At 43.1% G+C, this 17,476-nt stretch overlaps 1 protein-coding gene across 5 annotated transcripts in view; it reads right to left on the reverse strand.

The window, feature by feature from the left end:
• Positions 1-1,090: 1,090 nt before the first annotated feature.
• Positions 1,091-17,476, reverse strand: part of SH3GL3 (SH3 domain containing GRB2 like 3, endophilin A3) — a 164,879-nt gene continuing 148,493 nt past the window's right edge. For 3 of the 5 annotated variants that reach the window (XM_003815288.6, XM_008968225.5, XM_008968226.4), the window contains one exon: positions 1,091-1,755. In XM_003815288.6, the coding sequence (XP_003815336.3) occupies positions 1,550-1,755 (206 nt within the window). In that variant the 3' untranslated portion in view covers positions 1,091-1,549. Of the gene's footprint in view, positions 1,756-10,383; positions 10,585-17,476 lie in introns of those variants that run through there. The other 2 variants (XM_063597135.1, XM_063597134.1) reach the window with 2 other exon arrangements.

Here is a 17,476-nt window from a genome sequence, read left to right on the forward strand (position 1 = left end):
CCATACAGCAAACTTCAGTGTTGTCTTATTTTAAGAAATTGCCACAGACACCCCAACCTTCAGCAACCCCACCCTGATCAGTCAGTGGCCATCAATATCAAGAACTTCCAGCAGCAAAAATATTACCACTTGCTGAAGGCTCAGATAATCATTAGCATTTTTTAGTAGTAAAGTATTTTAAATTAAGGTGTGTAGTTTGTTTTTTTAAGACATATGCTCCTACCCATTTAATAGACTACAGCATAGTGTAAACACAACTCTTCTTAAGTACCAAGGTACATGTGCAGGATGTGCAGGTTTGTTACATAGGTAAATGTGTGCCGTTGTGATTTGCTGCACCTACCAACCCATTGCCTAGGTATTAAGCCTGACACACATTAGCTATGTTCCTGATGCTCTCCCTCCTCCCCTCCCCCAGCAACAGGCCCCAGTGTGTGTTGTTCCCCTCCTCATGTCTATGTGTAAGCACAACTTTTCTATACACTGGGAAACCCCCAGAATTTGTGTGACTTGTTTTATTGCAATATTTGCTTTATTGCAGTAAGTAGCCAGGAACAGAACCTGCAATATCTCTGAGGTGTGTCTGTATGTGGTCGTTTGATCCTAGGTAAGTCAGTCAATGAGGCTCCTTCTTTTCAAATGGGAAATAATACCTGCCCCTTCCCATAATAGGATTGTAGACTCCAGTGGGCCAAAGCATGTAACTAGTGCGTACTGTAGGCAAGGCCAGGGGCTGGTTCACTGAGCCTAAGAGGACGTTATTGGGGACTCAATCAACTCTTGACCACACTACTTCCTGAGCACTCATAACACAACTTTCTCGAAAAACCTATCCAAAATATGGCAGCAGCAGATGCTTGATTTGGGGTCTTTTATAAATAAACTTGAAGGTAAGTAGAAGGGCTTTCCATCCCCCAGCTGGAAGGAGGATTCGTGTCATGTTTGAATCAGGTGGAAAGCGAAGGCTCCCATCAGGAGGCATCATCTAAGCATCTGCGCTGTGACACTTCGGTTGGCCATGGGGTGTGAGTTTGCAGCTGGAAGACTGTGCTTAAAAATCAACAATTCAACATTAAAAATAACCAAGGCCTTTTGCCAACACAGTGTGTCATGTTTATTGGGCTATTCACAGGTAAGCTTAAAATACAATGAAAAGAAAAGACCAGACGTCATCAGGAATGTCGAGAAACAAAATATTTAGCATTTCTTAGTTTCAAATGTTACCATTTCATTGCAGCTGAGGAATATAGGCCATTCGTTGACATAACTGCAATGGGTGAGACTTATTTTTAGCAACAGGAAGCAAATACATTTAACCAATGACTTTTAGGACAGGAAGCAAAAAAGAAAACAATATTTTCATGTAGCAAGGACAAGAAAATCATTTATACAAATTAAAGTGATATAAAATACATTATAAAGAGAACACACATACAAAAGTCATTAAGTTGGTCAGAGAGCAAAGGATGTCACAGAACACCACACTGAGAGCACACTGGTGTGAATTCATTTCAGTTATGAAAGTATGTCCAGAGTTTGTGTTACACATTTACTGAGGTAAAGGCACGATCACTTCAACATAATTAATGGGGAAGAATCCCGATTCTCCGTGTATCATTCCTTCATACCAGTTTTCATCTATTTGATTGGTTAATGTAATGATGTCCCCTTCTTTAAATCCTAATTCTCCTTGGTTTTCTGGCTCAAAGTCATAGAGACCACGACAGCAGGGCTGGTCCATGGGAATGTTAGAACCTGTCCACATGATATGGAGACAAAAAGTACAGATTAACATGATCGATTATCCATGGGAAATTGGAAATGTGGAAAAGCTTAGAGAGACCCTGAACAGCAGGCCCTGCTTCCTTCCCACAACAAGGCCAGCTCCACCCAGCTCACGGTGCTGTTTGTGGTCTCTGGCTGCCTCAGCTCTCCCAGCTGCCTGCGCCGACCTCATGAGCCCAGAGTCTATCTTTTCAATACTCCCAGGCACAGAAGTCATGCCCAGCCCATCTCCCAAAAGCAGCCAGTCAGCTCCACCTGGAGCCCTAAGGGAGCGACAGAGGAATCACAGGCCCACCTCCTTCTCTCTGGGAGCTTATAGTTTCTTTGTGGGGATTAGAAAATACACGAGAAACTTTTATTTATTTATTTATTTATTTATTTTTGAGACAGAGTCCTGCTCTGTTGCCCAGGCTGGAGTGCAATGGTGCGATCCTGGCTTACTGTAACCTCTGCCTCCCAGGTTCAAGCAATTTTCATGCCTCAGCCTCCCAAGCAGCTGGGACTACAGGCATGTGCCACCACGCCCAGCTAATTTTGTATTTTTAGGACAGGTGGGGTTTCACCATATTGGCCAGTCTGGTCTCGAACTCCTGGCCTTAAGTGATCTGCTCACCTCAACCTCCCAAAGCGTTGGGATTACAGGCGTGATCCACTGTGCACAGCCAAAAATCTTTTAAAGAACAAATATGAAGTGTGTATCACTCATGGTTCAGGAGCTCTGGGGAGAGGGTAGTAGGGAAGACCTTGGTGGTCGGCAAGATCTTCCTAGTTAATGGGCAGGACAAGGGCCGGGAGGAGAGAAACCAGGACAAGAAAGGCAAGAATATTTACAGACCAGAATTTACAGACAAGAATATTTACTGACATCTAGTCCCAGAATAACATCAAAAACATTTTTTTCAAAACAAAATCATGCTAATTGTAAACAAAAAATACATGTATGCAAAGTGGAGAAAGAAAAGTCAGAGCTGTAAACCATTACCCCAGAGATAACTGGGCTAGCTTTCAGATTCCAGATGTCTTCATGATTATATTTGTGCATATATTTACATATAGTTGTTTTCATAAAAGATTCTTCTTGTACAAGCTAGGGTGAATATCTTTCAATTTTAGTTACTGACTAGCTGTCAGCTCTCACAATGTAACATTTCTTCAACTAATCTCCTATTGTTGGACATTTACGGTTCTTCTTTCTTTTCCTTCCTTCTCTTCTTTTCATCTCTTCTTTTCCTTCCTTCCTTCATTCTTTTCTTCCTTCTCCCTCCCTGTTTTTCTCGATTTCTCTTCCTTTTTCTTCATTTCTTTCTGTTGTCTCTTTTATTCCCCCTTGGCTTTTATAGACAATTCTTTGGGAAAAAGAGCTTATACATAAATATCTACAAATGTGCACTATTAATTTCTGAGGATAAATTCCAAGAAAAGGATTTCATGGTCATAGAACATGAATTCTTTCTAAAATATCTGACATTTAGTGTCAATTTATTTTTCTATTAGGTTGGTGCAAAAGCAATCACAGTGGCCAGGCGCAGTGGCTCACGCTTGTAATCCCAGCACTTTGGGAGGCTGAGGCGGGCGGATCACGAGTTCAGGAGATCGAGAACACAGTGAAACCCTGTCTCTACTAAAAATACAAAAAAATTAGCCGGGCGTGGTGGCGGGCACCTGAAGTCCCAGCTACTTGGAGAGGCTGAGGCAGGAGAATGGCGTGAACCCAGAAGGCGGAGGTTGCAGTGAGCCAAGATCGCGCCACTGCACTCCAGCCTGGGGGACAGAGCAAGACTCCATCTCAAAAAAAAAAAAAAAAAAAAAAAAAGCAATCACAATTTTTACCATTACTTTTAGTGGCAAAACCTGCAATTACTTTTGCACCAACCTAATATCACTATTTTTCTTAAGATGTTTAGAAGTCCCTTTATACTACACATATTTACCCTTTATCTGTCATTTCTGGTACAAACATTATTCCCAACTTATCATCTGTTCTTTTTTTTTTCTCATTTTGTTTTTGAAGTTTGTGCCGGCAGTGGGGCAGGGAAAGGGGTTTCTATTTTGTTTTGGCATGAATGCACAAATTGAAGAGTATAAGCAGTCAAACTAATCAAACTTTCTATTCATGGTTTATTCTCCACAGTCCTATATAAAGACTCAACTAAATTTTATTCTAGTATTTTTATTTAATTTTTTTCACATCAGAACTTTTATAATCTATTTGGATTTTGGCAAAATGAGGTAAATATCTATTATATTTAATAATGCTTATGCAGTTATAACAACATACTTAAATAATCCATATTTTCTCCAGTGATTTCAAGTATTGCCTTTATCTTTATCATATATTTAATTATCATGGGACTTAGATCTATTTTTGGATTTTCTATTTTGTCCCACTGACTCATTTTGGTAACAGTATCATATCATTTTAAATACTGTGGCTTTATAATAAATGTTAACAGGCCGGGTGTGGTGGCTCACACCTGTAATCCCAGCACTCTGGGAGGCCAAGGCGGGCAGTTCACTTGAGGCCAGGAGTTTGAGACCACCCTGGCCAACATGGTGAAACCCCATCTCTAAAAATACAAAAGTTAGCCAGGCATGGTAGCGCATGTCTGTAATCCCAGCTACTCAAGAGGCTGAGGCAGGAGGATCACTTGAACCTGGGAGGCGGAGGTTGCAGTGAGCTGAGATCACACCACTACACTCCAGCCTGGGTGACAGAGGGAGACTCCATCTCAAAAATAAATAAATAAATAAATAAATAAAATGTTAATAACTAGTAAAACTAGTTCATAGTCATTACTCTTCTATTTCAATATTTCCTTGCTATTCTCATGAATTCATTTAACTAGGTATATTTCAGTATTAATATGACACATTTCTCTCATGAAAATCTCCCTTCAATTTTGACTAGTTCATACTTTTTTCTTTGAGTATTAATAAGATTAATCTTAGGGGTTTTTTTCTTAATAAGTGACTTTGGCCATCCTATTTGATGGTTTCCATTTTTATTTCCTTTTTCTGTTATAAGACTTTTTCCTCCCTCTAGACTTCATGTGAGAATTGAAGCAAGTTCTGCTAGAGATTATGTTCTTTCTCCACTAAGTCTTCTAGGTCCAAGTAAAGAGAATAGGTACGTTGGGGTATTTCTGTGGCTGGCCAAATGAGATGCCCCTTTGTCCTGGGGAGGGGTAGAGAGGTGACAGCATTATGGGAGGAGGAAGACAAGAGTTGGGGCAATGGAGATTCCTGTTGTGAGAAGGATTATATTATAGTTGTTTAGACAGCTTGAAATTCACGGAGTAGCGCCTATTTCTCTAAGGAACAGGGCACTCTAAGGAGCCTTCATCAGCGGAGCTCCCCAGGTTGTACCAAGGTGGCTTCCTGTTGCCTTCCTATGGCAGTGGTTCTCAACTTAGTGGCACACTAAACAGCCCACTGCCCAGGGTGAACCCGGCATCAGTATTTTTTGTTTCTCAGGTCCTTCCAATGTCCAGGGTAGGTTGACAACCACCAGTGAAATGATCCTCCCCTCTCCTTCCCCTAAGGAAGCGTTAAAGGTTAAAGAGACTCAGCTGGCGAGGAAAGAGAAGGGGGTAATGGTAGGGGAGCTCTTCTTCCTCTTCAGGGAGGCAGCTCCTGTACTGGGTGGTGACTTTGAAACTCTGAACCCACCTGCAATATAACCTCTATGATCTACATGATGTTTCTAGCCTCTAGACAGCTCCTTCCGTGACAGACCCCACCCCTGCCTAAGTCTGTGTATTCCTCTTGTCATAATGATGAAAGCTAGGGGGTGGAAGGCTGTAAATACTGGGGCTTAGTTCACTATTTTGAATTTGAACAGAACAACATTCAACGATTTCAAACAAAGCATAGGGGAATAGAGGGCTTACAATACAGAACTTTTCATTTTCCTTGGGTCATGGAGTGTGTATATGGGTGGGAAGGTGGGGGCTGAGCACTGAAAACCAAGGGCAACCTGAGCTGTGAGTCAAAGTCTACTTTATTAATGTATAACTGTTTTAATGTGGATTATAAAAATAATTATTATTCTTTTAGCATTTCTCCCACTACTAGACTAGTTTTTAACAGAGAAGGGGTCAGGTGCCAAACCACATGGTAGTCTCGGGAAGCATTTCCTTGAACACAGAATGTTAATGCTAGAATGGAATTTGGCAGTCCTCCATGAGTCCTCTCCTTTTCCAAGAGAAGCCATCAATGCCTCTGAGAGGTCATAATGGCCTGGCCCCAGGGCTACTGGCTGAGCCAGAAACAGGAGGGCTCCAGACCCTAGGCCATCAGCTACCTTGCTCCATGTCACCTCCTACATGATCTATGACACCACTAAGGGTTGCCAAGACATTTCATAGGCTGACACACTGATTACAGGGCTAATGATAGATAGATAGATAGATAGATAGATAGATAGATAGATAGATAGATAGATACACTTATATATTTCCCTCCCATTTACTCTATAAGCCACCTGCAATGACCAAAATGCTTAGTGGCAAGCATACACTTGTCCAAGTGTATGCACCACCTCCATGTGTAAACCAGGCCACCACCTCCATGTGTAAACCTGGGTTCTTGCTGCACACACACACAGAACAAATCATGGAAAAGCTGCATTACTCACTTCTCATGTCATTCATTCTTGGCAAGGAACCACTGCCACATTGCCCACTTTGATATTCTGAGAGCTGGAAAGAGACCAGCACTCATATCACACTCCATCAGCACCTAAACCCAAGGCAGGGCATCTCTCCAGAGACCACTGAGTAGAAAGACCCTGTTCAAGAACTCCCTGACTCAGGCAGTACAAGTGCACCTGGCCCTCCAGCCATCACTGGGCTGGCTACCACACTAAGAGCAATTGGCACTTGCTAAGTAGGCAGTTGGTAAATCCACCCCAACCAGAGCTCAGACTGGCTGCCCTGAATTATACATGCAGCCAGACGATATTCTGAAGTATCAATGCATTTTTCATTCTGGGTCATTTCTGTTGCCTGGGGCCCTCAACCCAAGGAGCTGGGGCTTGCCTCCCTTACTTGAGGAGGAGGGTGGAACCCAGACATGAACAAAGCAGTCAATGTTTAGCTTTTAAATTCCCAAATAATACCATTTCAGTTGTGAAACATTGTGAAAGCCAAGGCTTTTAGGCTTTCATGCTAGAGCCAGGTAGGCTTTTATAAGATTTAAGAGCGAAAGAGAGAGAGAAACTTCTGGGTTCCAAGAACTAGAGCTTGAAGAACTCAGAGCCTAGCATTTTGATTACAAGCCATGGAGAGGGAGGAGCTGTTTCCTGCCATCCAGAGAAGAGATACAAGCTCTTCCTGGAGGCAGGGAAGCAGGGAAGGGGCCTGCAGTGAGAAGAGGGTGAGCAAGAAAATTGAAATGCTCCTTGGATGCCACCCTGGGGAAGGGGGGTCTTAGACTCCACTTTCCACAGAAATTCCGGGAGAAGGCAGCTGTCAAAGTTCTCTGGACTAACACGGGGGCTGGAGCCCAGTGGAAACCATGTGGTGTCACTAAGTACAGATGGGGCCTGAAGGCTGGTCGCTCCCTGTGAACTGTGAACAAATTCCCTCAAGTCCCCAGCAGGAAGTGCTGAGGGGCCACTGAGGCCAGAGGCTGCCTGGGGGCGGTGACACACGGCTCCAAATACAGAGATTCAGCAACCCAGAGAGGGAGGCCTAAGCCACAGATGTCAGCACAGGTCCTGGCCCAGGCCCCAGGCCTCCTGTGACGAGTCACCTCAGCTGTGGAAGCGAGCCTCCCTACCTGCCACCATGATGTTCTGTAAACCCCCCTCACATTTAGGCAACATCTTAGGACTGGACCAGGGGGAGGAGAGAACCTTCAAGAAAAACCAACAGCCCTGATAGGGAATTTCTACTCTGAATTGACTGTGTTTAAATCTGGAATCGCCTAAGTCATAAATGGATAGTCTATGCTTTCTATTGGAAGAGACTGAGCTACCTTGAAATGGCAAGATTATGCTTTTTTCCACCATTAGAAGAAATGGAAAAAAGATTTTAAAGCTTTTTTTTTTTTTTTTTTTTTGGTCAACAGCAGAAATGGAAAAAAGATTAAGTTGTTTCCACCACTGGTCTACATAGAGGCTTGCAAGTAAGTTCAGTTCAGCTAAAGAGAAATTAAGTTGCTGCCCGCCTGAGGGACAGTGTGTGAATTTTCCCTTGACACAAAAGTCACCATGGATGGAGCCCCAAAGTCCAGGCAGAATGGGCTGGATTTCCTCAATGGAGGCTTTCCAACTGTTAGATATAAGCCTCTCCAAGGGACCTGAATGCTTGGTTTCCCACCATCAGAAGCCAGCACCTCAGCTGGAAACGTCTCGTAAGAAAAGACTGATCCTACCCAGCGTCCCATCCCTGTTGACAACCCCTTCCCCTTGCCCCTGTGGTCCTGCAGTTCCTCGTCCACCTCCACCTCCTTGCTCTCTCGCATTCAGTAGCTGGCACCTGGAATCGCTGGGCATAGTTGTGTAGGAGCTCCCAGCTGGCTGCTGTGGATCTCGGTGTCCTTGAACAGGCGGCTGAAACCCCTGACCCTGGGCTGTCCAGTGAGACGGCTTCAGCCAGCACTGCCCTCCCCAAGTGGCCTTGTGTTGATTTTCTCTTACTCCTGAGACCTGGCTTCAACGAAATGTGAGAGCAGAGGTGGGAAAACACAGTCTTCCTTGTTAAAGTATTGAAACAAAGATTATTTTAACAGAGAAAAGGGAGTGTCCCTGTTAAATATTTATTATTCAAGCTCTGTTCCACACCATTAGGAAAAAGAGAAAGAGAGAGAGAGAGAGAGAGAGACCCTACCACAAGAGTTTAAGACGGCTGGTCAGTAAGTACTGTATCAGTAACACAGTAGGAGGTAGGAAAACCACGTCCCCCCTGAAATAAACTGAACTTCCCCCTTGGCATTAATATGGTTCAGTCCCTCTTATTTTAACAGCAGGAAAATTATTTGCGGTGCCCCTCCCCCAACTCCACTTATTTTATATATATATATAGACACACACACACACACATTTATACACACACACATACATATTATATATATATATATATATATTTTGGCTGAAGTCTCTGCTGCTGCAAAGGGTTACTTGCATATGCAGAAATGCTGAGCAGATTTTATTAAGGTAGAGGCGGTCCAATCCTACAATTCCTCAGCCCTACTCAGCTACAGGGACGAAATAATAACTCTCAGGTGTTAGTGTTTACCATGTGCCAGGACAATATTTTAAGTGTCTCAGAGATATTAGTGGATTTATGGATTTAATTCCCAGAGAAATCCTATGAGTAGGTGCCACTATTTCCCCCAATGTGAGGGATGGAGAAATTGAGGATACAAATTTAACACAATTAAGCCACAACACTGAGACTTGACCTCGGGCCAGGTAGAGAGTCCACGTTCTTGATCCCTATGCAATATACCCCCCTGAAAATTGTTAGTTTGTGGTCTTATCCCCACTCTTTTTCTTTTTCTTTCTTTTCTCTTTTCCTTTTCCTTTTTTCTTTTTTGAGACTGTCTTGCTCTGTTCCTCGAGCTGCAGTACAGTGCCCTGCTATTGGCCTGCAGCCTTGACCTCCTGGGCTCAAGCAATCCTTCCACCTTAGCCTCCTGAGTACCTGGGACTACAGGCACCATCATGCCCGGATAATTTTGGTATTTTCTATAGAGGTGGGGTCTCACTATGTTGCCCAGGCTGGTCTCAAACTTCAGGGCTTAAGTGATCCTCCTGCTTTGGCCTCTCAAAGTGATGGAATTACAGGCATGAGCTACCACGCCCAGCCTTCTCCCACACCATTTCTGAGCCATTCCCATCCAATGGGGTGGCCCATCAGCTGGGCTTGGAATGAGCCTTTGGGTCCTCAGCTCAGCATACCTCAGGATGCTCCCAGGCCTTGGAAGGCTCTCTAAGAGCATTCTCTACCTAAATCCTACGCAGATCCCCAGGAAGGTCTGTCCAGGTCCCACCTAGCCTTGCCTGTCGCACTTGAGGGATAACTTCCAGGCACTTAGTCTCTGTTCTGCCTTCTTCAGCCTGAGTTCCAGCTTCAAAGTGAGCAGCTCAGGCTTCAGTTAAAAACAGTGCCCACTCCAGGTGGTGGATTAGACACCAGAGTAGAGATGGCATCAGAAGGGACTGGCGTGTCTGCAGCCTGGCCTTCTTATTTTCTCTCTCTCTCTCTCCCATATGCCAGGATCTGGAAGCCTGTTCTCCAAGGCTCCATCTCTAACCCTGACTTTAAGGGAGGTGAAGGTGGAAAGAGTGGTCAGTGGCGCAAGGGGCATCCTTCTCTCTGTTGCACTAAAACTCACAGCTCTTTTGTGGAACTTGGGTTCTTTTCAGACCACCGAAGGAGCCCACTGTGCTTGCTCCTTTGCTGGCCTTGACTTTGGGAACTTCATGACCTGGAAGCATTCGGTCAGAGCATCCCCACTGAAAGGCAAACTATGACCCCACCCCCATAGTTACTTCAAGGGGCAAAGGGGATGGAGAGAGAAGTAATTCATACAACGCTGTCAACATAAGTCCCTGTTGGGGTACAAGGTATGGAGTCTCCCAGAAGCTACTGACCTGAGTAGGGCTCTTTGTCTTTTAGTAAATCCCCCAGACTGCTGTGTCTTTTGAGTGTTTTTGTTCCTGCTTTTTATAGTTTGTCTCTTGCCTCCCTTGTAGTCTGGCTGCGACCTGTCACTTTTTCCTGCTGTCAATGGCCTTCCCGAAGCAGTCCCTTGGGCCTTCCTAATCTGCTGGTTCCAGTCTGCTGTAGGCTGGGAAATCAGATAACCGATTATGTAACATTAACAGTGCTGCATTGTGGGCTCCTACTCTGTACCGAGTCCCTTTCCCAGCACCCCTAATTCACAAGATCTAACTTAATCCTTAGAATAATCCTGTGAGGTAGCAATGAGAATCTGCACTCGTCAGATGACGAAATTGAGACCCAAAGGTATGAACTGAGCCAGGATTTGGGCTTCCCTCTGACTCCAAAGCCCACTTTCCAGCAAGGCAGGTTAACACCCCTTTGGGCTGGGTGGGCTCATATTCCGCTCACTTGCTGGCCTGAAGTCAGGAAATCCAAACATGTTCCCTTATTACTTACACCACTTGTAGAGCAGCTGATGAACAGAGAGGAAGGTAACCACTGATGAGGGGAGTCCATGCCCCAGTCAGGAATGGGACCCCAAGTCTCCTAGAAGCTTCGATTCCAGAACCCAGGTTACCTTGAGGTTTGACTGTACCTGCACGATCAGACTAGACAGTTCATCTCCTACCATGGGCGGGCGGGGCGGGGGCGGCGGGTAGAAACCCAATTTGGAACTTTCAGGTTTATTTCTGGTTCCAATTCATTTTCAAACTCTCACCGAGTGTTTGAAAGCATGGAGCCAGGAGCATGGAGCCAGGCACCGTGCTCAATCTGTGAGATACCATCTCCTCTGAGTTCAAACAAGCATATCTGGTTTAAACTCCCTTCAAAAGTTTCTTTTTTCCCATTTATAATCTCAAATTCTTATAGCAGAATTCATTTGAAGCACATACTTTCTCTCTCTCTGACCCAGATACAACACTGGTGTCTAATGCTGATAGATACCAGACACTATCTAGTTCAACATCTCTAACATATTGTTTTTGTCCATGGGTAAGAGCGCACTGGACAGAAGCTTCAGATCCCTGCATCTTTGCTATGGATTAGGTCATCTCTGGGTCCTGATTTCCTTATCTGGAAATTTTAAGTGTTGGTCTATGAGGGTTAAGTTGTGCACTACCAAGTAAAATCTAGTAAAAGTCGATGAACTGCTGTCTTTCTAGAAATAACAGCCCTGTATTTATCCACAGGAGATGTGATTTATTGAAATTACTTGTCAATGGAACTCAAGCTTAATCATTGAAATCTGTAAAAATAAGCATGTGTGATTTATGTTAACCTTAATGCCAATCTTCCTCAATTTACTCGGGTTATATTAGATGGGTTTAACTAATAAAGTTTTGCCCTCCCCCACCTTACAAAACAATGACTTGTCTATTGAGATGACTTTTGCAGATACCTCAAAACCTGCGGGCCATTTATTTATCAAAATAAACTTTCTGGCAGGTGACCCCTCTATTGCAACCAGGTCCAATGTGTGTGGGTTGTTTTTTTTGTTGTTGTTGTTTGTATTATTATTATTATTATTATTATTATTTGCCACTCTGAGTTCTGGAAAATGGAAATGCAAATAGCTGCCTTAATTAGAGTTGGCTTTCTGGCCATTGGCATAGTGATCAGCTTGCAGATGATACCTAGTCTGGCCTGCTCCTTGCGTTTTCACAATGTGGATTAGTTGCCAACATCTAAAAGTCAGGAAATGTCACATAAACATAGGGTTTCTGGCTTCTCTTGAAAAATCAGAAAGGCTAGCTATGATGGGCTCACATTCTCCGGCAAGGGGCGCTTGCCGTAGACTATCGGCCACCCCCTTCAGAAAGAACAAGTGTTTTCTAGTTGTTGAAGACACACCTCTCTCTGTCATGATCCTGACTTGGAAGCTTAGAGTCAGCCATTTATCACCAGCCTTGCACTATTTTCTTACACTTTTCCTATGTCTCTCATTCCTAAAATCTGGCGTTCAAGTTTGCACTTGCAGCCACATCCACTGGACAACTCTAGGGGCTGTCATTCATATGGACTCAGAGTCCTCTGGATGGTGCAACATCACTGTTGCCTGGTTTGTAATCCCAGGAAACAACTGACTTCTACCGTATTTTTTAAAACAAGTACATAAATTAATATTTAGATGATGGTATTTTACATTTTAGCTTACAGATCAAATGTATCATTATAGAGTATATGTTAAGATTTTAAAATATGCAGCACTTGAGATCATTTCAGCAAAGTCAAAATTCCCACAACTAAGTTAGAATTTATGTCTTACAGCTTTTCAAAACTCTTTTTACAGACTGTTCAGAATAATTACAGAAAACCATTCCCTGCAGTGAGGAAAACTTCCCTCTCTAAATCTTCCTTCAAATTGGAAAATAAGAGAGAGACTCTTCCTGTTCACCGCACCAATGGCTACTGATAAACAATAATAATCATATTTCACACTTTAATTTTTAAAACATTTTTTAAAATATAGAAAATATTTAAATGTTCAACCTGTCCACATTTCAAATTATTAAGAATGCTAAGTACTCACAAAAGATAACTACTACAGCCACAGAATTTAGAGCTAGAAAGTACCTTGGAATGTATTAAGTCCAATCACTTCCTCTAGGAACAAGTTCAAATCGGTCTAGAGGTGCTAAGAAACTCACCCCAACTCATACAACTAAGAAGTTCCAGAATCTGAACTATAACATGGGACTCTTGTTTCCTTATTTATTTCTCTCTTGTCAATAACTCTGACTCTGAAGCACTACTTATAATATATAGAAATGGATCTGGGGGGAAGGCTGTTAGTGGAGAAGGGGAATAGAAGAAAAGAGGAGGAAGGAAAGAAGAGAAATATAAGAAACAACCTGCTGACCGAACAATCACCATTGTCACTGTTCTGTGAAATTTTAATTTCCTCTTCGGAAATGTAGGTTAAAAAAATTGCATATATTTCTATTTGCAAAGTGTTCATCTTTAATTTTCAGACTTCACATTTCACTTTTGAACAAATGTTTATTTTCTAATGTAATCCTAGACATTTTGTGCCAATGAGGGGAAGGACTTAGGCTCTAGAAATTATTTCCAAGCTGCCTTAGAAGTGTGAAGAAATTTATAAAAGTCTCTTTTATACCTAGAGAATTAGAAGGTCTTAATACAAGCCATTTGGGAGATTTATTTCAACTCACTCTGATGTGCCTGTAGCACACATTTGGAATGCATATTTGTTAACTAATTTCAGCCTCCTATATGTTTAAAGCAGGTCCCAGTTTGGGGCATATTAACCCTTAGTCGTGATTACACAAAGTGGTACCCCTTTTAAGAGTTTCAGCAAGAAAAAAAAAAAACTTCATAAAAAATGAGTTGATAAAATACACTTTGTCCTCTAGTCTTTAAATATATAATTCAGGAGGTGACAACCTGGGACCCGATACAAATTCCCCACAGGTGGGGAAGATACTTGAGCATGGGTCACAAATTCCTACACTATTTTCTTCAACATCAGTGGTTTTCTGGGAGCTGCACAGGCACATGTTTCAACTCAAGGATGTTTCTTGGCCTCCTTTTCTCTTTGGGGACAGAGGGGCAGCTTACACTGATGAAACAGCATGACCCCACACTCGCGGGCTTGGACAGGCACTCGTTTCTCCCAGCCAGGACCTAGAGTTGGATTTTGTCTGCAATCTGTCATTTCAAGATGTGATTCTCCCCTTTCTCCATTTTGGCTCACTTTATTCATTCTCTTAACTACCTAGCAATGATATTATCAAAGATTCCATCTCAGTCCCACGATGCATTCTGCTTAATTGACTTATGTTCTTTCATCTCTCTCTTTTTTTCTTTAGAAAGAAGAAATGATGAAGAAAATGTTCTTGGAATTCATTTCTGGCAGAGTCTCATGAGCTTTGCTTTCATTTGTTAGTGAAATGCTTGACATTTTTCCTTCACTTTATAAACATTATGTGCAAATCATTCAGAATCCTAATGGAAAGTAATTTCCCATTAATGCAGGCTATAAATGTCATTTTCTTTTGAAACTGTGCCTCAGAAACAAGCAGTACAGGACCCCCTTTACACTCGCAAATTCCACCCACAAATCAAGGAAGTCCAATGCTGGGTGTGTGAGACAGGAACTTGAAGCTACTGCCGAGGGAAACTTAGAAGAAGCAGCCTGGGACAGGCACAGGCAAAAGACACACAGTGGCACACAGTAGAGTTTGCTGCAGCGGAGAATATGGGACACTGAGCCTTCTTAAAAGCCAGCTTCTGCACGTCTGTGATCTCTGTACATCGCCCTTCTAGGAATTTAATCTGTCTAGGGACCCAGCTACTGGCCAAGAAAGAGGGGACAAAGCACTGACATGCGTGGCCTCAATGAGGAAGCCAAAGACCTCACTGTCCTCTGTTTTTCCCTTCCAAGTCAGATGCATTTAGTGGGCTCCCTGTGCAACCACTTGCTGACCACAGATTCCCTGTAATCATGAATCTTGGAAATAAATCATTCCCAATGCTCTTGGCCAATTCATAACATTCCCCTAGTATTCCTTCTTAATGATATAACATGAAATATCTATAAGGTAAAGTACCCAGCTCTGCTACTTCCTGGCTCTGTGATCTTGAGAAGATCTCACTTAACCTCTCAGCCTCTACTTACTCATCTGTAAAATGGGGACTAAAAATAGTACTAGAGATGTATACAAAGTATTTATACAATATCTAACCCATAGTAAGTAGCCAATAAGTGTAGTTGCTATTGTCATTATCTTATTATTTGTTACTTTTTTTATTATCACTTCCTTGGAGTACTGTTATGAGGATGAAATGAGTTATGTCTATGTCTACAAAGCACCAAATAATAACTCCTGGCATACCGTTGGCCCTCAAAGGCTAGGTCCCTATGACCTTAAGGGATACTTTAATTCAAATACCTTTTCATTTTTATAAGGCTTAACACTCTCTACACTGCCAGTCTGTGAGCTCAAATCAATTCTCTTTGGTGGCAAATGAGAGAATGGTGTCTTGGGAGCTTGACCTGAGGTCCTGTCTCTAAGAACTACTCGGGTGCAAGCTGGAAAGATAGAGACAGTGGGGCAAGGACTGAGCCCTGGGGTCCTGGGTTCTCATTTCCTCAAATATAATATACTGGCATTGAAGGAGGGAGGCTGAGGTTGAACTCACTGTCAAAATTTTTAGTTAATTTGCTTATACCTAGCTTCTTTTTTTTTTTTTTCTTTTTAGACAGAGTTTCACTCTTGTTGCCCAGCCCGGAGTGCAATGGTGCGATCTTGGCTCACCACAACCTCACCGCAACCTCTGCCTCCCGGGTTTCAAGGGATTCTCCTGCCTCAGTCTCCCAAGTAGCTGGGATTACAGGCATGCGCCACCATGCCCAGCTAATTTTGTATTTTTAGTAGAGATGGGGTCTCTCCATGTTGGTCAGGCTGGTCTCAAACTCCTGAACTCAGGTGATCCACCCGCCTCGGCCTCCCAAAGTGCTGGGATTACAGGCGTAAGCCACCGCACCGGGCTGAAACCCAGTGACCTGTTAGATTATGGCAAAACATTTGAAAAACTTTTTGCCTATAATAACTCTTAAAGCAGACCATATACCAGTAGCTCTAAAGAAAGAAGGTGAATAAAGCCAGAAGGTTAGATGTTAGCTAAACCTTGGTGTGTGTAGCAAGTTACTATAAGAAAGACAAAAGTTGCCCAGTCTACAAGCAAAGATAAAAGAAAGAGCAGAGGTTGGTTCCTAATGCATTGGAAAAGCAAACTGTTTCTGTACCCCAAAGAAAACAAGATAAGCAGATTGCTCTTCCAAATCATTCTCAGAGACCTCCCTAAACTAAAGGAACTCAGCTGTGTGGCAAAGATGCAACGAAAGATGTCACCTTCCTACTCAAATCTGCTGTTTCAGGTGGTCTCAAGGTAGCCTCTGTAAGTTAAGAAAGCAAAGCATGGGTAAGACAAGGAAGGAAAGAAATGAAAGTCTTAAGAGCTATATCTAAGAAAGAACTTTGAATGTGTTTACAGGCACATGGAACTGCCTGGAGGTATATAGATCAGAAGCTCATTACGTTTTTTAAGAAATCAAGTTGTGGCCAGTGTGGTGACAGCAGTTTGGGAGGCTGAGGCAGGTGGATCACTCAAGGTCAGGAGTTCAAGACCAGCCTGGCCAACATGGTGAAGCCCCATCTCTACTAAAAATACAAAAATTGGCCAGGCGTGGTGGTGCATGCCTATAATCTCAGCTACTTGGGAGAGTGAGGCACAAGAATTGCTTGAACCTGGGAAGCGGAGGTTGCAGTGGGCCGAGATCCCACCACTGCACTCCAGCCTGGGCAACAGGGCAAGACTATCTCAAAAAAAAAGGAAATCAAGTTGTGAAAAGAAGCTTAAGCCTAGCCTGAAGACATCTGTGTCTACTAAACTGTAAGGAACCCACAAGGTCCCTGAGCAGCAATAAGTACAGATGTCAAAGAAGGTAGCCCTCCAAAGCCCACTTACAATGTGGTCTTGGAAGACACATTTCTCAGAGAGCAAATCTAGGAGCCCACAGAATAAAAGACAAAAGAGTCTCCCTGATCCAAAATCCAGAGAGCAGAACCAGGGTCTAATCAAGACACTTTCTTCACTGCCAGGGTAGGGGGTCCTTGAAATTTCTGCCCAGCAGGAGTCCATCATTGTTATGGACTGGTACATGCAGTGTATTTCCTATTTGCTATGGCCTGAATGTGTGTGTTCCCCCAAAACTCATCTGTTGAAACTTAATCTCCAATGCAATAGTATTAAGGGCTGGGACCTTTAGGAGGTGAATAGGTCATGAGAATTAGTGACTTGGGGGTAATTAGGTCATGAGTAGGATTCGTGCCCTTATAAAAGGGACCTGTGGGAGCTTGTTTGCCCCTTCTGCCATGTGAGGACACAGCTAGAAGGTGTCATCTATGAGGAATGGGCCTCTACCAGGCACCAGTTCTGCTGGCACCTTGATTTTAGACATCTCAGCCTCCAGACTGTAAGTAAAAGCTACC

Source organism: Pan paniscus, chromosome 16 (assembly GCF_029289425.2).
Source record: "Pan paniscus chromosome 16, NHGRI_mPanPan1-v2.0_pri, whole genome shotgun sequence".
NCBI classification, from domain to species: domain Eukaryota; kingdom Metazoa; phylum Chordata; class Mammalia; order Primates; family Hominidae; genus Pan; species Pan paniscus.